Source organism: Watersipora subatra, chromosome 4, assembly GCF_963576615.1.
Source record: "Watersipora subatra chromosome 4, tzWatSuba1.1, whole genome shotgun sequence".
Lineage (NCBI taxonomy): Eukaryota > Metazoa > Bryozoa > Gymnolaemata > Cheilostomatida > Watersiporidae > Watersipora > Watersipora subatra.
Genome location: NC_088711.1, coordinates 1,646,940 through 1,669,226, shown reverse-complemented (window position 1 = coordinate 1,669,226; position 22,287 = coordinate 1,646,940). Strand labels below are relative to the sequence as shown.

The following is a 22,287-nucleotide window of genomic DNA, read 5'->3' as shown; positions in this document are numbered from 1 at the left end:
ATATGCTATTAGTATATTTTATTCCAACAAAGTCGTAAAGTACATGTACAATTGCAAGGTATTCCAACAAAGTCGTAAAGTACATGTACAATTGCAAGGTGCTTGAATAACAACCAAAATTTATGATTCCCTTCACAACTACAGCAAGAGAAAACTGGCTAGATATTATTTAACCATCATTAACAAGAAATGAAAAAACGCCACCTTCACTAATATTCATTCAGAAAAGGGTTAATCACGATGGCCAAATTGGGGAGTGAAACTTCCTTCACTGGCAAGAGTATAATATACATAGAGCGGTCATTGCCGAATCAATCTTATACAAAAAGGTGTGTAACCAGTTGAAAAAGATTTGCACAAAGTGAAAGTATGAAGTATAAAGATCAATGTCATTTATTATAAACATATTCTCTAGTCTCTGCTTTATTCAACTCTCAGTTCTTGTTGGGGCAAATCTGCAACATAGCAGCAACAATATGACGAAAAGCTCAATTGATCGGAAGGGTTGCTGTGTATTGTGTAAAACTGGAGGGCTTGGAACTGTCCAATCAACTTCGTTGACTACAGAGGCCTTAGGCTGGTTCACACTATATCGTCGTATCTCGGTGTTGATGCTACAATACTTTGGTGATCGTCGATGATAACAATGTTCACACTATCACAAACCCATCCGTGTTTGCATCAGCAAATACTCCATGATATTGTCTTCTCATTTTTCTTTTTAATTTTTCGTGAAGAAACAAAATTCTTTGTTTTCATTTGAATCAAATGCTAGTCCCACAACGACTATCATAAATGGAAATAAATAAATCCCGCTATCAATGACCGCGAATTACCATGGCCGAAATGTTTCACATTGTACAGGCGGTCATGGATGCTTGGTGAAATATCGGGAAAGTTTGACAGCTGTAAACTTTCCCGATGTATCCGCTTTGCTTCGTCCATGCCATCGGTTTAGGGTTCACATAATCGACGGATAGATGCCTAAAGGAAAACGCCGAAACATAGTGATATACTGTGAACCAGTTCTTAACTTTTAGCATGCTGCTAATTAGGGCCATTCAATATTTGATAAATTCATTAAGTAGTGAGGGGCCATAAATGTGTGAGAGAATAACTCATATTTTACACTGAAGGTAGACCACTATCATATTACATTCGTAAGTGTTAAATGACACCTCGGTGTAAGTGTTATATGACACCTCGGTGGTAGAAAACCACTATGTAACACTCTGAAAGTAGACAACTATCATGTGACACATTCAAGGTGAACAGTTACTGAGAGAAAACTGTTATGTGATACAGTGAAAGAGAACCTTTCCTGGGTGTTTTTCAACTGCCATGCTATAACTATGCAACTCAGCTGACCAACTCAACCCTAAAGACTCAGGTGTGACCGTATAATCGTTTTATTAATCTAATAGAGTTATGATATGTATTGTTTTATTAACCTCTATATTATTGCTATAATATGCTTGGTAAATCATTGTCAGCATCCTAAGATAGTCATGAACAATATTTCAGAGAATCTTACTTTGATAAAGTGTGGAACAAGAACAAACCATTAAGTATTACAAGTGTGAACCATGGTAAACCATGGAAAGGTTTTATGAAAACAGGAAGACTATTATCAACTGATATAGGGAACCATTGCAGATAAGTTTAGACATTGTCAGACTCAAGCAATTATGTACAATAGAACAGAATAGGAGGTTTCTCAGCTGACCAACAAAGTTGTTCCAAATTGTTGCTGTAATGCCTGTTTTTGCCTTTCTTATATATTTATCATGAACTAAGTAAAGTTTTTTGTAGGTTTATAATACTCGAAACACTAAAATACTATTAAACCTAATTCCTGTTACCAATTATATTCCCACTCTAGTAGTATACAGGAAACTGAAAAAGCAGATTGACCATCCATGTACAAGTTCAACTAGCATCAGGGCTTTATAACTTGAATTGTACTTACAAACACTGCCACGATATGCCCTTTCGTGTTCCTCATGTTGGTTTACACAACGTTATTTACCCGCACTTTCAACTGGCTATTTGTTAAAAAGGGCTTTTTACTATTATTTTAGCGTTACAAATACTCCCGAATGTAATTGTACACTCGGGATTTTATCATAAGCTTTTATGCTATTAAATACAGTTAGAATATAGCATGTGTCTGAGGTCAGGTTGAGGTCAGGTTGAACAGTTAAAAATTTCAAGATGCTCTAATGGCAAAGATGATGCTGATATGCCATAAACAAAGAATTTAAGACCGGTGGACATAGTTTTCAGGCTGTTAATCAGACAAACTTGATTGTGACTTACTGTGACTTACCTCCATAACTATTCCGGCAGCGATAGTATGGCCTTCTGATCTGAGCATAAACCTTCCCAGATCTTTAAAGTCACGGTAAAGTTCGACACATTGAGGTCGAGCTAGTGTGATCTCTACTACAGCAGTGCTGTTCTTTGTCAGACACCTGACAATCACAGAGCTTAAACTTACACACAGTTCTTCCTTGTAGTTATTACTAACATACCGTCTTAATGTGACAACCACAACAGGTGGTCTTCTTCATTGTAGTTATCCCTAACATACTGCCTTAATATGACAACCATAACAGGTGGTCTAAACAAAACAGCTTAATTTATTGCAGAGAAGGACAATACTTCCTGATCAAATTGAAGCTTCGATCAAATCTGTTACCCTGCAATACACAAAGAAATAAGTATGGTTAGGGGAAAAGTGAGGAAAGAAACAGAATTTGCCTCACCTTGGTTTTCTTTTAAGTACTTCAGCAGTACTTTTGTGTAGCTTAGATATTAACTTAGAGATGTTGGCCGGCTCATTCAGTGACTGGGAATGGTAAACAACCTGCATGAAACACAACCATAACGATGTGGAGTGCAGAAGGAGAGTTAGTATCAGACACTCAACATGACCAACAACGATGTACAGCGGGTAGTTTTAAACTTACTGGATAGCCTTGGGTGATAGGTACTTCGAGGTTAAATATAATCAGTCTAGCCTTAAGTCTTGTCACAACAGGTACAGGGCTGGCTGGATCGCAGAGCACACAGCCTGCAAGTGCGCAACAAGAAATCAAGCTATGCCCTGCCTATCATTGGCGAACATAGACAACAATAAACATGAAGCTGCAGTACTTACCAACATGAACTTTCTGAATGTCTATTCCGAGTAACTGTAAAGTGACTGTATCTCCTGCAAACCCAATTTTTTCTGGCCCCTCATCAATGAGTATACCTATAAAATAAGGCAATCTCTAGACCTAAATTCTACAAGGTGAGAGATGCTCTATGCTGCTGTGAGTGCATATTGTCTTAGGTAAATGTTGGAATTTTTGCGAGAGTAAGAGTGAAAGTAAAAATAAGAGTGTAGCTGAGAGTAAGAGTGTAGGTGAGAGTAAGAGTGTAGGCGAGAGTAAGAATGTGGGCGAAAGTAAGAGTGTAAGTGAGAGTAAGAGTGTGGGTGAGAGTAAGAGTGTGGGTGAGAGTAAGAGTGTAGGTGCGAGTAAGAGTGTAGGTGCGAGTAAGAGTGTAGGTGAGAGTAAGAGTGTAGGTGAGAGTAAGAGTGTAGGTGAGAGTAAAAGTGTAGGTGAGAGTAAGAGTGTAGGTGAGAGTAAGGATGTAGGTGAGAGTAAGAGTGTAGGTGAGAGTAAGAGTGTAGGTGAGAGTAAGAGTGTAGGTAAGAGTAAGAGTAAGAGTGTAGGTGAGAGTAAGAGTGTGGGTGAGAGTAAGAGTGTAGGTGAGAGTAAGAGTGTAGGTGAGAGTAAGAGTGTAGGTGAGAGTAAGAGTGTGCTGAGAGTAAGAGTGTAGGTAAGAGTAAGAGTGTAGGTGAGAGTAAGAGTGTAGGTGAGAGTAAAAGGGTAATTTAACTACTGCAACCAACTTGATGCGGCTCGATGTATACCTTTCACTGTTGCATACTCTGCACTCGGCATGACCAGAACTCTGTCACCATTCTGTATATCTCCAGCCTCCATCCTGCCTGCCACTGAGAAGCTACCACTCATACCTTTGAATATATCTTGTACGCACATGCGCAAGGGCTTGTTCACTAATCGCTCCGGAGGCTTGAAGTTCTCTATAAAAACAGCTTCAGCATATTATCAAGTATCGACTCATGTTCACATACAACCATTACTTAATGTCAAGTGGAGACAACTATGAATGTAATGACATCACTAAGACGAGTTGACTTACAGGTCACGTTGATGTCATAACACCTATAGTGTTGTAAGTCATATTGAGCTGAGACCAACATGTCTAGAAACGCTATAAGATATTAGAATAGCAACTCGATGAGAAGAGAGAGTCTCAAGAGAGACAACTTAATAGATTGGGATGCTTGGTCTTTAATATCTATGTAAAAGCTTGAGTTTATAGAATGAGAACCTAACCAAGTTTAATGAGCAGTAAGTTGCCTATCTGCATTAAGAGAAAAGTATATGTTAATCTTCATGCCTTTGTTGGTTATCTGCATTAACAGAAAAGTATATGTTAATCTTCTTGCCTTTGTTGGTTATCTGCATTAACAGAAAAGTATATGTTAATCTTCATGCCTTTGTTGGTCATCTGCATTAACAGAAAAGTATATGTTAATCTTCATGCCTTTGTTGGTTATTTGCACGCTGATTAATTCAAGAGATCCTAAATATATTTCTTTTACATGTTTTACTAGCATACTATTGGAATATGTTTATAAGGCGAAATGGCTTGAAGGAGGCAGGACAGGCATAATAAGCCATAGATCTTGAGAAACCGTGCTACCAGAATCAGGGTAGATGACGGAGTCACCCACGCTGAGCGGTATTAAACATTAATTACTTTACTAGTACTTACTAATCAGAGACATGGTTAAATGAAGAGAAAATAATTAGAAATGTTGCAATAACTAGTAAATGTCGACACACAAAAGTGAAGGTGTTTGATATTCAAGCAAATCAATTCTAACTCGTCTATAGCAATCGATTTATCAGTATATACATAGACATACAATATTAATCAATCTATCAGTATAGATATAGACGGATCAGCTACCAGCCCACAGATCAACTACCAGTCCACCAGTCAACTACCAGTCCACCAGTCAACTACCAGTCCACGGGTCAACTACCAGTCCACGGGTCAACTACCAGTCCACGGGTCAACTACCAGTCCACGAGTCAACTACCAGCCCATGGGTCAACTACCAGTCCACAGGTCAACTACCAGTCCACGGGTCAACTACCAGTCCACTGGTTCCATCCAGGAGATGGTGAGCGTCTTACATATGACAAAGTCGAAAACTACACCAACCTATCTCCTGTATGAGAGGTTTGCCTGTATACCAGCTAAAGGCAGGAAGGTTGGTGGCTGGTTTAACAATATTAACTCCATTCAAACCGCTGCAAGGTATGTATTGTATATCGGCATCTTTGAAGCCAGTCTGCTTGAGGAAGACGGAAAGCTTGCTAGCAATTTCCAAAAATCTTGTCTGACTCCAGTTTACTGTATCCATTTTATTGATGGCAACAACTAGCTGTGACACTCCTGGATACAAACATAGCAAATGGCTCAAGCATTACCTTCTGGTATGTAACAGCTGAGAAATAACAGTACACAGATAAGCTACAACTCTGTGGTGATTATACACAAACAAGCTACAACTCCGCCATGACTATACACAGACAAGCTACAGCTCCGCCATAACTATACACAGACAAGCTACAACGCTGCCATGACTATATACAGACAAGCTACAGCTCCGCTATGACTATACACAGACAAGCTACAGCTCCGCCATGACTATACACAGACAAGCTACAACTCTGCCATGACTATATACAGACAAACTGCAGCTCCGCTATGACTATACACAGACAAGCTACAGCTCCGCCATGACTATACACGGACAAGCTACAGATGTGATAACGCAGCACACTGGAATATTTACTGCTTTGCGAACAAATAAATTTCTTTACCAGGATATAATTACGCATTTGGTAAATCCTAATATTTCCCGCGGATAAATCGTAATAACTTTTAAACAACACGGTCAATAAAATAATTTGATATCAAATTAATCACCATAAAATTTTACATCCGGTAATGCGATGAAAAATAACACAAATGCGTTGCGGAATGAGAAGGAACACTTTTTCGGCTATTTTCGAAAAGACTGTAAGCGTATCCGAGTCAGATGATTTATCAATACTGTTAAAATTTACAGCATTATTATTACTAATGGAAATAATAACTACTAGAAATTCCACTGTCATACAGCCCACGACCAAAGTGATAATGGAAAAAAGAAAGGGTACTGTTGGTTGTTGAAAAAGTAGTTCTCAGCAGGAATTGACAAAGTATAGTGTAAATGAGACTTGTTTGAAATAGAAATGTTCTAGAAAGAGCTTGAAAAGCTTGGTTTAATACAATAATAAATCACACCTAATCACACAAACAATCACACCTAATCTACTACTATCTCAAACCTGTTTTACAACGATAAAAAAAAATTAATTTAAGCTGTAGGCCTGACCTACTGTAATGTATGTATTTTACCAACAACGATAAGGAAATATGTTTATTATAACTCAGAAATGCAAAAGTAGAAGTAAAATGGCAAGCTACTGGGTACTATACACAGTTTGAAGGTTGGTTGCGCTGAATGTAGAATGGTTTTGATAGCGATTTTTAACAGAAAGCAAGTATTAGCCAGCCAATATTAGTAAGCCAATATTAGAAGTAAAATGCACTGATATTATTAGAATAACCAATATTATTAATATAGTAATAGTATAAAACCGATGCACAATTTTGTTTACATTTCAAAACGTCATAGCTAACAATATCATGAAGTTGTGATATTTATATAGATTTTTAGAAAATCTATTTAAAAAAGTGTTTGGTCATGACAAACAGCAATAATGAAAGGAAAAGATTATATGTTTATATCTCTCCCGCTGCAATAGGAGACATGCAATATTAGAAGTAAAATGCACTGATATTATTAGAATAACCAATATTATTAATATAGTAATAGTATAAAACCGATGCACAATTTTGTTTACATTTCAAAACGTCATAGCTAACAATATCATGAAGTTGTGATATTTATATAGATTTTTAGAAAATCTATTTAAAAAAGTGTTTGGTCATGACAAACAGCAATAATGAAAGGAAAAGATTATATGTTTATATCTCTCCCGCTGCAATAGGAGACATGCAATATTAGAAGTAAAATGCACTGATATTATTAGAATAACCAATATTATTAATATAGTAATACAGTAATAATAGAAAACCAATGAACAATTTTGTTTACATTTAAAAACGTCATAGCTAACAATATCAAGAAGTATCAAAAAGAATATCCAAACTTAGTAATAGTAATACAGTAATAATAGAAAACCAATGCACAATTTTGCAGCGATCTTTAACAGAAAGCAAGTATGAGCGTTCAAGCGTCTGAAAGTTTTCTGCAAACTGGAGCAAAATAAAAAAAGGTTCCCGTCATAAAGGGGCGTTGTAATTAAGCCCTAGTTTGTACATAAGCTGTAACGAATTTCGGCTAACGTTTTAAATAATGAAGCCTTCGGTGATTAGACAAAAACATAAGCTGATAAACTGTGTACCACAATTTCGTACTTATAAACTGGTCAACGCCTCAAACGGTCTACGTTTCTTACAGAAAGCTTTGAATAAATTCGATTACAAGTAAACAATGCCATAGACTGGTGAAATGTGCACGTTATTTTTTCGCAAAATGCGCACGACTTGATCGTTATATTCTCTGTCGACCGTCGTTTCAATTTCCGGTCTTAACTTTTATTAAACTAAGCTTTTCAAGCGTTTTGTGGCAATTTTCGTCCAAATTAATCTGTCTATTTGTGTATAATCCGATCAGATGGGTAAGTTTTAAGATAATACCGACGGTTTACAAAGACTTGGTAACATATTTAAATAGGTTTAAGTGTGTTTTGTATCGTTATTATACTTTAACGACTTTACAAAACGATGCTTAAATTTGTTGATGAAATTTCTAGACAAGGGTTCGTCTCATTGTTGATGAATAATTTTCGGGAGTTGTGTGCACATGCATTTATCATAAAAACTCCCACACTTCGCTCGGCTCGTTTGGTCGTGGGATCAGTAGTACTTGTGTTCAATAAAAATCATCCAGTCCATAGATCTGAAATTAGTGAAAATTCATATCTGTAATGTGTCTGACACGACTGGTGACATTGCCAAGAAATTGCGATAAAAAATAAGTTTTGGAAAGCGAGACTAAGCTCAGCACATGCAGATTATTGTTTCCCGGTGTTTCTGTTTACTGGTGTTTCTGTTTACTGGTGTTTCTGTTTACCGGTGTTCCAGAACCTGGCGTTCCAGAACCTGGCATTTTATTGGCCATCGCAGTTGGTTAAACTAAATAAGCCACTTCATTATACAACTTCTGCATAAATTGCAGTTCGAAACCAAATAGGTCAGTTCGTTTAAGGTTAACTGATTGGCATTTTAAAATAACACCTATTCATACCAACATAGATAATCATAGTGTTTTGTTCTTCAACGATTTTGATGTTAGAAGAACCAAGAAGCGGTTTCGGAGACAAAAACACTCACATGTGTAACGATGTCATTTGTGACATACAGGGGTCTTTTTTCCCCCAAAACAGACATACATGTATGTCAATGATTAGCCAATGGGTGAACACTAGATGAAACACTCTGTTGTTCACTATTCATATACATTTTACTCATTTAGTTGCCATGGCTAAACGTTATGGTATACCTACTGAGGTAGATAATTATAACAAAAGGTCGAAGCAGATTATACAAATACTGAAAAAGTCTACGCCACATTTATGCGTAGCACATTAACATTCAAGTAGCAGTTATGGAATTACACAAAGTAGTTTGTGCGTATTTCTTGTGGAATGCATTAGCCAAAAATTCTATCTTCATACAAATGGCAAATTTCAAAAATTGCCTGGAAATACTCGGGTGAAGCTTATAGTTGGGTGGAGTTTATAGTTGGTTAGGGTTTATGGTTGGATAGAGCTTATACTGAGTGAACCTTACAGCAGTTGGGTAAAGCTTATAGCTGGGTGAGCTTATAGTTAGGTGGAGCTTATAGCTGGGTGGAGCTTATAATGGGAGTTTATCGTTAGGCGGAGCTTATAGTTGGATAAAGGTTACGGTTGGCTAGGCTTATAGTTGGGTGGAGCTTGTAGCTGGGTGGAGCTTATGATTGGATGCAGTAACCCCCCTCTGATTCCACTTGACATTCAACAATAGTCTATAGCCAGAGAAATAATTGTCAAGAGTAGGAGCTCACCCAGCGATCTAATTAGAATGGTATGCTCTCTTGTCTGACCACCCAGTTCAAATCCTGTCTCAAACTCTCCATTTGTAGCATTGACGACGAGCAGAGCACAGTCTGCCTGGGCTGCTCCTGAAGCAGTTCATAAGATAGTCAGCAACATTATCAAAGTATCTGGAATAACAGTCTGAAATGATGCAACCAATATTTTCCTTGTTCACTGAACTCGAGGAGACGGTAAAGCCCAATATACACTTTAACAAGTACATTTTAACAAGCCCAAGTACATTTTAACAGTGTATGGTTTAGACTAACATAACCTGCGGTTGCCGCCCTAGTAATGAATTGCGGCGAGTTCAAGGTCACTTGAGCGACAGTATGATTTTACTGGGCATGAAACAAACCAGAAAATTCTACATTGGCAACCTGTGAATTGATGTTTTTTTTTCTTGAGTTCACTAGTGAGGAGCATGGTGATGACTGCAGACAAGTGGTTCTGACCTGTTATCATGTTTGGTATGAAATCCTTGTGACCAGGAGCATCCAATAAATTGATAATACGGGTGCTCGTCTCAAATCGAGTCTGCGCAACATCCATGGTCACCCCTCGATTCCTCTCCTCTTCTGTCTCATCCAGCACCCAGGCATACATGAAAGACGCTTTGCCCAGCTTCTTACTGTCCATCTCAAACCTATATGGAGGTGGAGGAGGTGGCGGAGGTTGAGGAGGTGCAGGTAACAGACACTGAGCATTTTTTAACCCACCAATATGAACAAATGACCTGATATGTTATATTTAACTTCAGCCCCCAACATTCCTAATACGCTACATTCAACTCAACAATGAGAATATTGCCACTTACCGGTGCATTTGACGCTGGCTGACAACTCCTAGCTGATAGAGTACATGACCCATGAGTGTACTCTTGCCAGCGTCCACATGACCTGCGGATGTAAGAAAACTCTAAGCATTAATATATCCTACACACAAATACCGGTAGTTTTGTGTACATTATTCTAGAACAAGTACTAAGTGCTTGTTAAGGATGTGATAGTTGGGTCACTATTGCTGCCAGTACACCATCTGTCCTACATGTATGGATAGTTGGAAGCGTTGCACAAGAGTGTGCGTCAGTAGAGCTACATATCTATGAAATGAGTAGCAACAGTGTATCAATAGAGCTACCCACCTACGAAATGAGTAGCAACCGTGTATCAATAGAGCTACCCACCTACGAAATGAGTAGCAACAGTGTATCAATAGAGTTACCCACCAACGAAATGAGTAGCAACAGTGTATCAATAGAGCTACCCACCTACAAAATGAGTAACAACAGTGTATTAATAGAGCTACCCACCTATGAAATGAGTAGAAACAGTGTATCAAAAGAGCTACCAACTTATTCTATCAACAAAAATATATCATTTAGCTAAATGCCTATAAAATCATTAGAGGCAGATGAACAATATTATTAATAGTAACACTAGTGACAATAGAACAACTCACAGATAACAATACATTTAGTAGCACCATGGCAAGCAATAGAGCTACTCACCTATGACAACCAAATTTATCAACTCTTTTCCCTGTTCAGATCTTTTTTCGTATTCTGCGCTTGCATCCAGTCGCTCCAGCTTAGACCTGACATAGCATGTACATGTATATTATTGTTACATGTTCATACAGCACTATCCCTGTTATTACTAAAGACAATCACTGGCTGTTGTTTATCCGCTAATCAAAGCTCAATTCTAATGTCTAACTTCCAATCTTAATATTTTATTTGCTAACAACAAATTTTATATCTTCTCCCTAAAGGCATAAATACACTAATGAGAATTTGATTAAACGATATCGTCCAGGTAAGTATTGAACTGGAAACAAAGACTTCAATATTGGGATGTCAAAAGATTAGTGAAAAAGAGAGAAAGAGTGAGCAGTTATACATGATATAGCAATTACTGATTGTAAAAAGACTTCTCGGAAATAGAGTAACTGAATACAGATTGATGAGACATTGAACATAGTAATTGCTAGAAATATTACAATTCCAAAATAGATAATCAAACAAATATCAACTCTATGTTTGCGTTAGCTAATACAATTATATCTCTAGTAATTTTCCCTTTCGAACAAAATTTTGCTAGGCAACACTTTCTGCTAGTATATAAGAAAATTACAATTATGATATTTTCCAAATGAGCGCTGGTATATTTTAGAAACAAATAATAATTATGTATTTAAACAATTTACAGTACTCAACTTGGCAGTGCCATTGACTCTCATTCGCATATATCCACAACACCAATGTCAAACACAGACCAGCAAGAAGATTGAGAAGACTGTATGACCACAACATGGCAGCAGAGACAGTGTCTCTAAGAAGAACTTGTTCGACATGCCGTAGTTAACAAGAATAGTCTGTCGAAAACTTACTTGGAAGAACTTCTGCTAAGGGACGGACTCCGAGTGCCCTCGGCTTCTATCAAAGCCTTCACACCTTTTAGCTGGGCATTAATTGGTGTCTTGGGCTCCTTTTTACTACTAGCACCTATACAAAGGCAAAAAATAGAATTCTACAGTGAGACTAATGTAAGAATATAAGAAGGCTGCGAGTCGAGATCTTGAAGACAAGCGATAACAGAAGATGGCCGAATTGGAGATGAGAAACAACTAACCATTCTGTGACTTGAGGCTGAGCTGCGATGTTGACTCCAAGAGTCGGGTTTCTGTTTCGTCATATGAATCTCCAATTTGAAAAGCAGCGAGCTTTGGAACAGCCTTTGACTGTTTCTGTGAACCTTTGTCAGCTCGAGAAGTTTCTACTGCTGGTGGTTTCATGACAACTCCTTAGACAATAAGTAAATCATAGAATGAAATAAGCAAGAACTACCCCATCTAGCAAACTGAACCATATTGGATGAATAGCAAAAAAGGTTGTGTAACAAAGAGATGCCATAAAGCTTCAATTATAACAAAAAAGTATATCTAAAAGAGATAATACTAGAGGCGCTGATGGGTACATAGGTGTTGCGTGTTATAGAGAGCAACCAAGAGCCCTGTGGTACACATATGGCCCCAGGAAAGCAGAAATGCAAAACACAACCTCTGTACTAGAGCACAAAAGCTGATCAGTTACAAATACCCTGCACTACTGGCCTGCAGCTCTTACTTTCTCCAGTTCTGGTGAAAGCGCCGCTCTGACGCTCCGAGACGATGTCGTCAGGAGAAGGAGAGGTGAAGTCAAATGACTGAATGTCCGCTAGCTTCCGCTCATCCTGAAACTTGCAGAGCAGCGGGTGGACCAACCGTAGCTGACTCTGATAAGACCAGTCGATGTCACCCATAATTAATGGTTTAGTTGCACCACCACACATAAGCCTTCCAAATGCAGACACTTCCCTAGCCAGGAGTTTTTCATCCACTTGTCCCTCTATAGTTTGAATCAATGAAGGCTCATAAGGTTTTTGCTCGAGAGCAGTATCAGCATCACTAGTCCATACCATTGGCTCTTCCGCTCGCACCATCTCAGGCCTACTTTGGACTGGCTTTGTTTTCAATGCACAACTAAGGTTAATAGTATCTTGAAGTACATGTAGTGAACTAGCTGATGACACCTTGCCTATGGTGTTTGTAGAATCTGTAGCCGACAGCCGTGAAAGGCCAGTAGGGAATTGTCCAAGAGTCAACTGAGGTTTGGGGAGAGAATATTCACATTTTTCAAATGTTTTTGTAGGCTTTAAGAGAGCTATTTGAGGTTTTCCGAGAGTCGACTTGCATTCACCAGCAGTTGGTTGAGCAATTTTCTGAATAGGTACCCCCTGCGAAGCTTTGTCTGTGCGCAAATGAGTCGCGGCCAGGGTACTGAGAGATGTGCCTCCAGAGAGACTGCCTCCCAATGCATTTTTGTTCAAGTTGGAGAGAGATAACTTTGACGAAGGACGTAATTGTCCCACTGCAGGTAAATCTGTGTTTAGGGTTATTGAATTACCATGCTGTGGTGTAGCGACAAGGCCAGAGGGAGAAGCGAGAGAAAGTAGCGGCAAACAGTTAGTAGAAATGAGAATGTTACAAGAAGCTTGTGAGTCTTACCTTATATGGCGCCACATTTTCATCGAGAAGAAAGGATATACAAAGAAAGAACGAGGGCACGATTTTAACACAAGGAAAACCTGGCACGATGCATATGATACACAGAGACAAACGACAGGTGATCATTAGAAAACACAGACATGCCAAATGGTTCAAATGAAATAATAATTCAAGGATATTCAATGCTTTCGGGTTATCTTCTCCACCACCTTTTCTCTATGGGTAAATAAAGTTATTTTGTATGTAAAAATGGTTTTTACCAAAATTACCAACAATTAACATGGTACTGTAATAACAGCAGCTGTCTAACAAATGCTGGCCTCACCTGCTTGCAATTGCCTTGACATTTCTGCTCCGGCACCTCCTGACTTGCCTACCAAATTTACACAAATTACCTAACTATGCAGGACATATTGTGTTATGCAACCTAAGCAAGAGAAATCTTCAACTCTCCATTTGAACAAGAAAGAGCATAGATTTGGGAAGAGATTAGATAGCAGCATAAGTATGACGTTATATCAGTGAGACTATAAATAATTTTAGCAGGTTATAAACAAGTCTATGAATTCTATTAAAAACAACTCCAAAAAAGTGAAGGAGATGAGCTCTATGTCTGGTAATGAAAATAACTCTATGAGCTAAACTGTATGAGCAAAGACACTCACCGGAAGAGTCCTTACAGCCGTATTCCAGTAAAGTATTTAGAGCTTTTTCACTGTCATACTGGCTGTCTATTATAACCTTGGTTACAACCCCATCAGGGATATCTTCACCCATTACATCTCGTATTGCATCCATGCATGATAGTAGTTTTGCTATATATACATAGTTATAACAATATATCAATCAACATGACAGGAGACAAACATTGGTACACACTAGTAGAGAGCAGGGAAGGAGGCAGAGGTACTTTACAATTACAAACCAATGTGAATAGTGGTGAAGTAACTCTGGGTCTAAGTGAAAAAGAGTAATAACTAAATTTGTGATGATTTACGCAGTTCAGGAAAAAACTTTGATGCAATTTAATATGATAATCAATGAGTTTTATACCACATTGTAGCTTGTACACATTGTAAATTTTATACCACATTTTTAGGCTTGTATATAATATATATATATATATATATATATATATATATATATATATATATATATATATATATATATATATATATATAGATATATTTATTATTGATAACAGATGCAAATTGAAGATATGCGTAATATCAAATAGCTTTATAAAAAGAAATATTTGGCTTGATGTGTGAATATATATGGTGCTCTATTTTTAACCCTTTCCTACAGAGGCGTTTTATTAGAGGTGACGTTCAAATAGAGGGTGGCTCTGTATTTTTCGACTAGCTCGTCAGAACTTTGACAAGATAAATTTAACCTTTAAATTGCACTTCAAATTTGCACTCTCATTCGGGCAGAGCGACATTAATGCTGTCGGCCTTTTGCTAAACCATCTTTTATATACATCGAAGTATTTCATATACATCGAAGTCTTTCATATACATCAAAGTCTTTCATATACCTCGAAGTACCAGACTAAGTTAAACAAGAAACTAGTTCGAATAAAAATACTAGCCAGACTGTTAGTATTTCGATGGTGTCGATTTCAAAGTTTTAAAAACCTGTAAAGCTTTGGAGTTAAAAAATGGACTTCCGTACAATGGCCATAACAATGGTCGCTATTATGTCATATGGTATTCCTGAAAAACATTCACATCGTTCATCAAAACATTTCTAAGTCTTTAGGTAAGATTATAAACCACATTATGGATGAATCCAAAAACAACGGATCGGATTTAGACCTTAGTGACTTCGAATCAGAGTGTAACTTTGAAATAAATGTAGTGTGTATATATGAGTGTACAGAACATATAAACTGTAGCTCTATATACATATATACACTAGCTGTGCTACCCGGCGTTTCCCGGGTAATAAAGAAGTCTTCACACACAAAATTGATTTGTATTTAACATATAACAACATTTGTCATTCTAACTTTCAAACTACGTATCATGAAAAAAGTGTTTTTTGTAGTAGAAATAATTTAAGAAAAAATAAAAGCAACTGTAAAGGTTTTCAAACAACTGTAAATTTAAAATTTCATAACTTTCAGCAACGTACAGTATATCTTTTAATGATGTACAGTGTAATCTTGGTTTTCGAATATAATCCATTCCAGAAGGTTGTTCAAAAACCGAGTTGTTCAAGATCCAAAACAATTTTTCCCATTAGAAAAAATTATGTAAATTTTACTCCGTTCTAAGGTGAAAAACAACTTCGGTAAAGTATTTTTTCAACATTTTACCTCATAAACTTGTACTGTATACTGCATACTATAAATAAAAACGGTTAGATATAGATCGTGTTTAATTTTAATAAAAGGTTTTTTAATTATGATGATGAAAAAAGAAAACAAAATTAAACATTTCATAGGTTTGGCGCTTTAAACATCAAAAACATTAAAGGTTAAGGTACTAAAAATTGCAGAAATTAATAATGAAACAGCAAAAAATGCAACAGATCAGTTACATCAAAATCATAGAAAAAAGAAAATATAAACAACAATGGTACATTTACTTCATATCTTTAAAGGAGAATTCTCCTCCAAAACAATTTAGGGTAATTCGACTAGAGGGGGTTATCTTCCTAGCAAATTTCTTTGGGAGAGGAGACCTCGCCCCAGATGGTTCCGCCCTTTTTGTAAAGAACTTATGAAACATAAAATGCTTCTCTGTTTGTTAACGAATGTTTCCATGCTATTTCTGGAGCTGCTCTAATTCCAATACGCACGCTCCGATTTGGTCGAGAACAAAATTTATGTTCGAGTTCCGAGACGAACAAATCTCAAAATCTTTGGTTGAAAACCGAGTTGGTCGAGGAACGAAGTGATCGAGAACCGACGTTTCCCTGTATATAATCAGTACACAAATCGGCAAATTTTATGTTCGAAATAAATTATTGTCGATATCGTGGGGCCGAATAAATTAGCCCTAACAAAAAAAGAGGACTAAGCATCGCCTTGCATATACTTAGGTCTCAAAATATTTCTGAACAGGAGCATCCTAACTCGTGGACGCAAGGCTAAAATAATTAGCATGCGCATGGTGTATTCGTTATATGAAAACACATCTGATCACTATGGTGTTTTAACACAGTGGTCGAGCGTCGGGAAAAAAAAAGTCGATGCATTCGTCATGAGTTCCAATCCTTCGATACGCAGAATTTTAACATCAAGATTTTAAGATCTATAGCCGGAATGACACACATATCCACAGACATACTTTGAGAAACACATATATGTATAAATTGAACATGTCGACAAGTTGGATCTGTTATTAACAATAGCCTCTTCCTAACATCTAAGGAATGAGCACATGCAGTAGATTTGCAATAACAGTTATAGATAAAGTTACAAAGGTGATTGTTGAAACTATGACAAGCTTAGCTTACCATGCTCGTCATCTGTTAGCTTAGGTTTTTCAAAGCTACTGTTGAAATCATTCTGGGGAATAAACTGATCCTCTATGTAACTGTCAAGTATATCTGTTGGCTCTTCAGCTATTTCATTTTCTTCTTCCCTTCTGAGAAAATCTGCGAACTGATTATTTCGTCTGTCTCGATTGAATGTGAACTGAGCAGCTACAAGCAGTGTGTGAGCTGAGTAACTCTATGTACAGTGTATGAGACTAGAGAATACAGTCAGTAACTGCATGTACAGTAGAGAAAACTAGAAAATATAGTCAGTAACTCCATGATGTCCAGTGTATGAGACTAAAGAGTGGTCAGTAACCCATCCGCGTTTGCATCAGCAAATACTTCATGACATAGTGTTCTTATTTTATTTTTCAAGAAAAAACCTTTTTGTTTTCGCATGCTTGAATCAAATACTAGTCCCGCAGCGACTATCCGAAATAACAGAAATAAATAATTACGCTATCAATGACTGAGAATTAGTATCACCGAAATGGTTCGCATTGTACAGGCGGTCATCGTATATCAATATCGAGAAAGTTTGACAGCTGTAAACTTTCCTGATGTATCCGCGTTGCTTCGTCGATACCATCGGTTTATGGTTCACATAATTGACAATGAATGCCAAAAGGAAAATGCTGTATTTTGGCCGATATTGTGTGAACCAGCCTTTAAATGTGGATAATACAGAGCAAAACAAACATTTGTCTCTTACAATACTTAATGGCAATTCTCCAGTGATATAAGGACAGGCATTACCTTGACTAAACTTTCTTTCCTCTGCTATCAGATTTATTTACGGACGCAATACTTACCAGTGCCAGGCGAGACACAGCTATCAGTCAAAGATGTTCCGGTACACTCCTCATAGTCATCATACCCATCATCATACTCTATAAGACCAACAGATCAGCAAATGGTAAATTTAATAATCTGTGAAGAGATGAAAGGAAAGAGTATAAAAGAGGGAAGGTGTTGGAGAACCGATGAAGTGAAGCAATAGGGCATAGCAATTAGATATAGATTACAGAAAGCTTGTATGAGGGCAATATAATAATTCATGAGAAAGACTTATTGTCTACTAAAAGAGCATTTTACAGAAGAGGTTATAACTATGTAGACGGTAACGAACAAGCTATTATGCAGATAGAGCACAATTACTAATTTTGTTATGAGCCAATAGCCACAGTAGGAGAGTTATGTTGAAAAGTGAGAGAGCAGTGCATGTTTTGTAGGCATACTATGGCAAAGAGAAAAATATGTGTGTTAAAGAGTGTAAAACTTTCGTAGCATTTGATGAAAGAGAGTTTTTAAGAAGTGTTAATAGATGGAATGGAAACGCTGAAGTTGTAAATGATGGGGTGTTAATTATGGTAGCTAAAAACTGGAGATATTGAGAAGCTAGAGACTTGTGCAAGAGGAATGATACTAGACATAGAACTTATGCAAGAGGAATGATACTAGACATAGTACTTATGCAAAAAGAATGATACTAGACATAGAACTTGTGAAAGCAGAGAGTACTGAAGATGTAACTAAAAAGAGATTAAGATCAGAGTTATAACATGCCGAGGCATTTAGGGTACCGATTACCATACTTTTCGGACTATTAGCCACTACTTTTTTCTGATGATTTGAGCCATGCGGCTTATATAAGGGTGCGGCTAATCTGTGGCCTTTTCTTTCACCGCTAGGGTACATTAACCAGAATCTCCGGTTAGTGCGCCTCTAACGGTGAAAGAAAATACAAAACAATGCCTAACGGTACTGTTCCGTTAGGCACTAGGTTAAAAAGCATCGGTTAATACGAAACAGAGCCGTTTTAAACAGCAAAGTTGCTGCCACGTTAAAGAGCACTGTCCTGAGTCCAGCGGCCTATACAAAGGTGCGGCCTATGTATTGTTTTATTATCATTTTTGGAAAATAAAGCAGATGCGGCTTATATAGGGGGTGCGGTTTATAGTCCGAAAAGTACGGTATGTAAGTGGCTGAGCTGCACAAATGGATTAATGATAGTAAACTTGTGCTCTTTCATGAACTTTCTTTCAAACTAGCATAAGTAGGCCTGAGCCTACACCAAAACCCAGGTCTATGGCAACATCCCTTCAGCTGACAAGTGAAATCCAAGAGGTGCTTCTCAGCAGGATGCTTGTTACATCTGCATCTCTTAGTCAAAGCAAGATAATGATGGAAGATTCAACAGTCGCGGTTGAGGAATCAGCATTGACAAATCTTACGGCTATAGCAGAAGTGATGACGGCAGTGCTGATGAATGTAGTCACGGTGGTGAGAGAAAGAAAGCAAGTTGGCCTGCAACTTGCAGTTGAGTCTGGATTTGGACAATGAATAGAGGTTTGTCAGCAAGTTACAGAGCAGCCCTAATAAGTCAAACAGTAGTTGAGAAAACCCACATGGGTCAAACAGTAACTGAAAGTAGGTGAGACCGTACAGCTGACCTACATGAGTGAATAAATGTGAACGAGTGTTTTATTAGACTCTAGTGAAATATCCATATCAGTCTTGTAGTTGATTGCACCTCTAAACAGATCCTGCAGTGACCAAGGGGGCACGCAGCATGTATAATTAGAATTGTTGAAGCCCAGGCTACATTATGTCTCTGGCAATGGCAGTCGCAGAAACACGTGAAAATTACAAATGTTGTGTATGAATTGCAGTAGGACATCTCAACTATTGCATTTCAAATGAAATTAATTCGTTATAAATACAGGGGTACCGAAGGAAGTACGAATGCATCAAATCATGACCAAAGCATGTGTAATAAAAGCACAAAATGATCAGTTGAGCACAAAACTGTTGGTTTTAATCGAGATATGTACAATACTGCAACGAGCAAAACACCTGATATAACAAAGGATCATCATGAGAAACAATAGTTATACACCAGGTTTCCATGACACACATGGCGCACATTTGGAATTGTCCGCAAGTTGAGTTACCATACAATCAAGTGTTTCAATGGACAATGCTTTAAACCATAACTGTCACGAACAACTTTTATTGTATTTTCTAGGTAAATCAGACACGCTGATTCCGATTTTGTACTCAAAATAAAGATTAGTCCACTAACCTTCAAAGTCATTTAGGCTTTTTTAAAGCGTTTCAATATCCGTTTCAAAAACAACACAATCGGCATTACAAGCTCCGCCCATAAATATGTGACGAAACCTAGCTTTTTCAGAAACGGAAGTTGGGAATGTTTAGTCCGATTTAGAATAATAGAGATGGGTGTCTTAAAACCCATTATTATCTAAATCCAGCCTGTAAAATAGTTTCAGTTTTTTATGAAAGGGATATAAACTATTTAAAATTGCTCGCAGCTTGTTACATAACGTTTAAATGGGCTGGACGCCAAGAAAAATGAGCTCAAAAAGCGCGGTTTTATCACGAGCTAGCGTTGTTATTGCGCTTTTTAAATATGCAATGCTAAATAGCTTATCTACCTTTCAGAAAAGACTGATATTATTTTTAAGGCTGAATTTAGATATTAATGGATTTTAAAACACCCATCTCTATTATTCTAAATCGGTCTAAACATCCCTACGTAACTTCTGTTCCTAAAAAGCTAGGTTACGTCAAGTATTTATGGGCGCAGCTTGTTATGCCGATCGTGTTGTTTTCGAGGCCGATATTAAAACGCTATAAAAAGTTCTTCATTACTCTGAAAGTTAGTGGCCTAATCTTTATTTTGATTACAAAATCGGAATCAGCATGTCTGATTTACCTAGTAAATATGATAAAAGTTGTTCGTCGCAGTTATGGTTTAACGCCAATGCTTCGGTAAAAATACTAGACTGCGTCGCTAATTATTTACCCTACAGATCAATAAATAGCGACGAAGTCTTGTTACGCTTAGCAGCATTCCGAACATTAGCGCATTCTGAACTGCTAAAATCGAAATAAAAACGAGTGAAATGTGAAAATGTTTATAATGGAATAGCCCGCGTGATATTTTAATGCGCATGATCCGTAAGTGCCATTTTCCTCATTCGCAACAGGAAACATTCAATAAAAACTTGCAAATAGCCAAACTCGCTCAACTTGGATCGATTGGATCAAACTTGCGCATCGTGAAAACATAGTGATAGAAGCACCAACAAGCAGATTAAAAGCTTACATTGGAAGGTATCCCTCTGGGAAAATACGTCAACCAGCCTGCCAGGAAACCACCAAAAGAAATTAGAGGTGATGTCATGCACATGGCTTTGCCAACCTCTAACCAATAACTGTAGTTAGTCATCATTTCTAATCAGTGCACTCCATACTTAAGACTGATCCACTCAAATACCAATCTTCTACAACTTGGAGAACAGAACACCTCACAGACTAATAGAAATCTATAACAAGAACAGCTCCAAAGACTGTCTTTTTCTTCTTCATTTGTTGAGCTTTTTTCTCTCTCTTCCGTCTGCTAAGGTTTTTTTTATTTCAACTAATGAGCCTCTCTATAACCTCTAAGGACTCTCGAAACTTATAGATGTATGGGACTGAGCTAAAGAACACGGTCAACCATTCTTGTAAGGGTGTAACTTTCATTGGCTATTTTTAATTTTTGTCATTAATATTATTGTTTAGAATTTTGTTAGTTTTGTATTTTAATTGTTGAACTTGCAGAATAAAGTATATTTTACTGGTAAATATCGGTATTGCTTAAGCCTACGCAAAAATACACAACTAAACAAAGTCCATTATAGAATAAGATGACAAAGCAAATTCAGAACTGATGTATGTGTAGATGCAGATTAATTGTGCATTCACACATACATTAATTAAATAATATTCCCGAACTACGCGTAACAATCTATCGTTGAAGTCGAATGCCTCGATGGCAGATCAGCAGACAGTGTAATTGTCTATGACTAGTAGACGTTTACACTGGTTAAACGTTTACACGTTTAGTAGGGTGTTTAAATTACGTTACAGATAAAAAAAACCTACTATACAATATAAGCCTTTCTTTCTGGATACTCTAAATGTATTGCTCTCATTCCTGATAAGCAAACCATTCTGATAACGAACACCAATGTCCACGATTGAACGAAGATCTCTGCACCTGAATGTTTCAAATTAAACTTGGACATCAGACAATTAATTTAAAATACCCACCATGATACCGCTGATTTATACCGTGAAAATCTCTATGGCGTGACATGGTGCATTTTAAACTCAGCTCGACTGTAAATTGGTAACACAAATGGTGAGATCTAAGAAAAATAAGCAAGTAGACCAATCCACGAATTCCTCGCTAACCACTCTCAATTACTAAGTAGGGAGTAGTGAGGATCGAATAGTCCCCGAAAAAAAGACCAGAATGTTAGCGTAAGAAATAGGCTGAGGTCACAAACAAAAATATAGCTACAATCGC

The 22,287-nt window shown here is 37.3% G+C and overlaps 1 protein-coding gene across 5 annotated transcripts; it reads right to left on the bottom strand.

Annotated features, from left to right (window-relative positions):
- Positions 1-22,154, bottom strand: LOC137393167 (HBS1-like protein). 5 transcript variants are annotated; one of them, XM_068079600.1, is made up of 19 exons: positions 22,029-22,154; positions 17,720-17,797; positions 16,884-17,072; positions 14,081-14,230; positions 13,741-13,788; positions 12,496-13,410; positions 12,002-12,172; positions 11,760-11,874; positions 10,879-10,964; positions 10,186-10,267; positions 9,824-10,014; positions 9,338-9,454; positions 5,314-5,547; positions 3,926-4,099; positions 3,164-3,259; positions 2,973-3,076; positions 2,769-2,869; positions 2,330-2,474; positions 1-455 (listed from the first exon to the last, which is right to left on the bottom strand). In XM_068079600.1, exons 1-19 carry the CDS (start codon positions 22,072-22,074, stop codon positions 435-437), a joined length of 3,063 nt encoding a protein of 1,020 aa, XP_067935701.1. In that variant the 5' UTR covers positions 22,075-22,154; the 3' UTR covers positions 1-434. The 5 variants fall into 5 exon arrangements, with proteins under 5 accessions (XP_067935701.1, XP_067935702.1, XP_067935703.1 ...); XM_068079601.1 differs by lacking the exon at positions 12,496-13,410; XM_068079602.1 differs by lacking the exon at positions 12,496-13,410 and having other exon boundaries at positions 12,002-12,169.
- Positions 22,155-22,287: the final 133 nt, after the last annotated feature.

Coding starts and splice junctions, on each gene's coding strand:
- LOC137393167 (XM_068079600.1), bottom strand. CDS start 22,074: ATGTCACGCCATAGAGATTTTCACGGTATAAATCAGCGGTATCATG. Junction 13,789..14,080: donor CGGCTGTAAGGACTCTTCCG/GTGAGTGTCTTT, acceptor TAAATTTGGTAG/GCAAGTCAGGAGGTGCCGGA. Junction 2,870..2,972: donor CTATCACCCAAGGCTATCCA/GTAAGTTTAAAA, acceptor TGTTTCATGCAG/GTTGTTTACCATTCCCAGTC.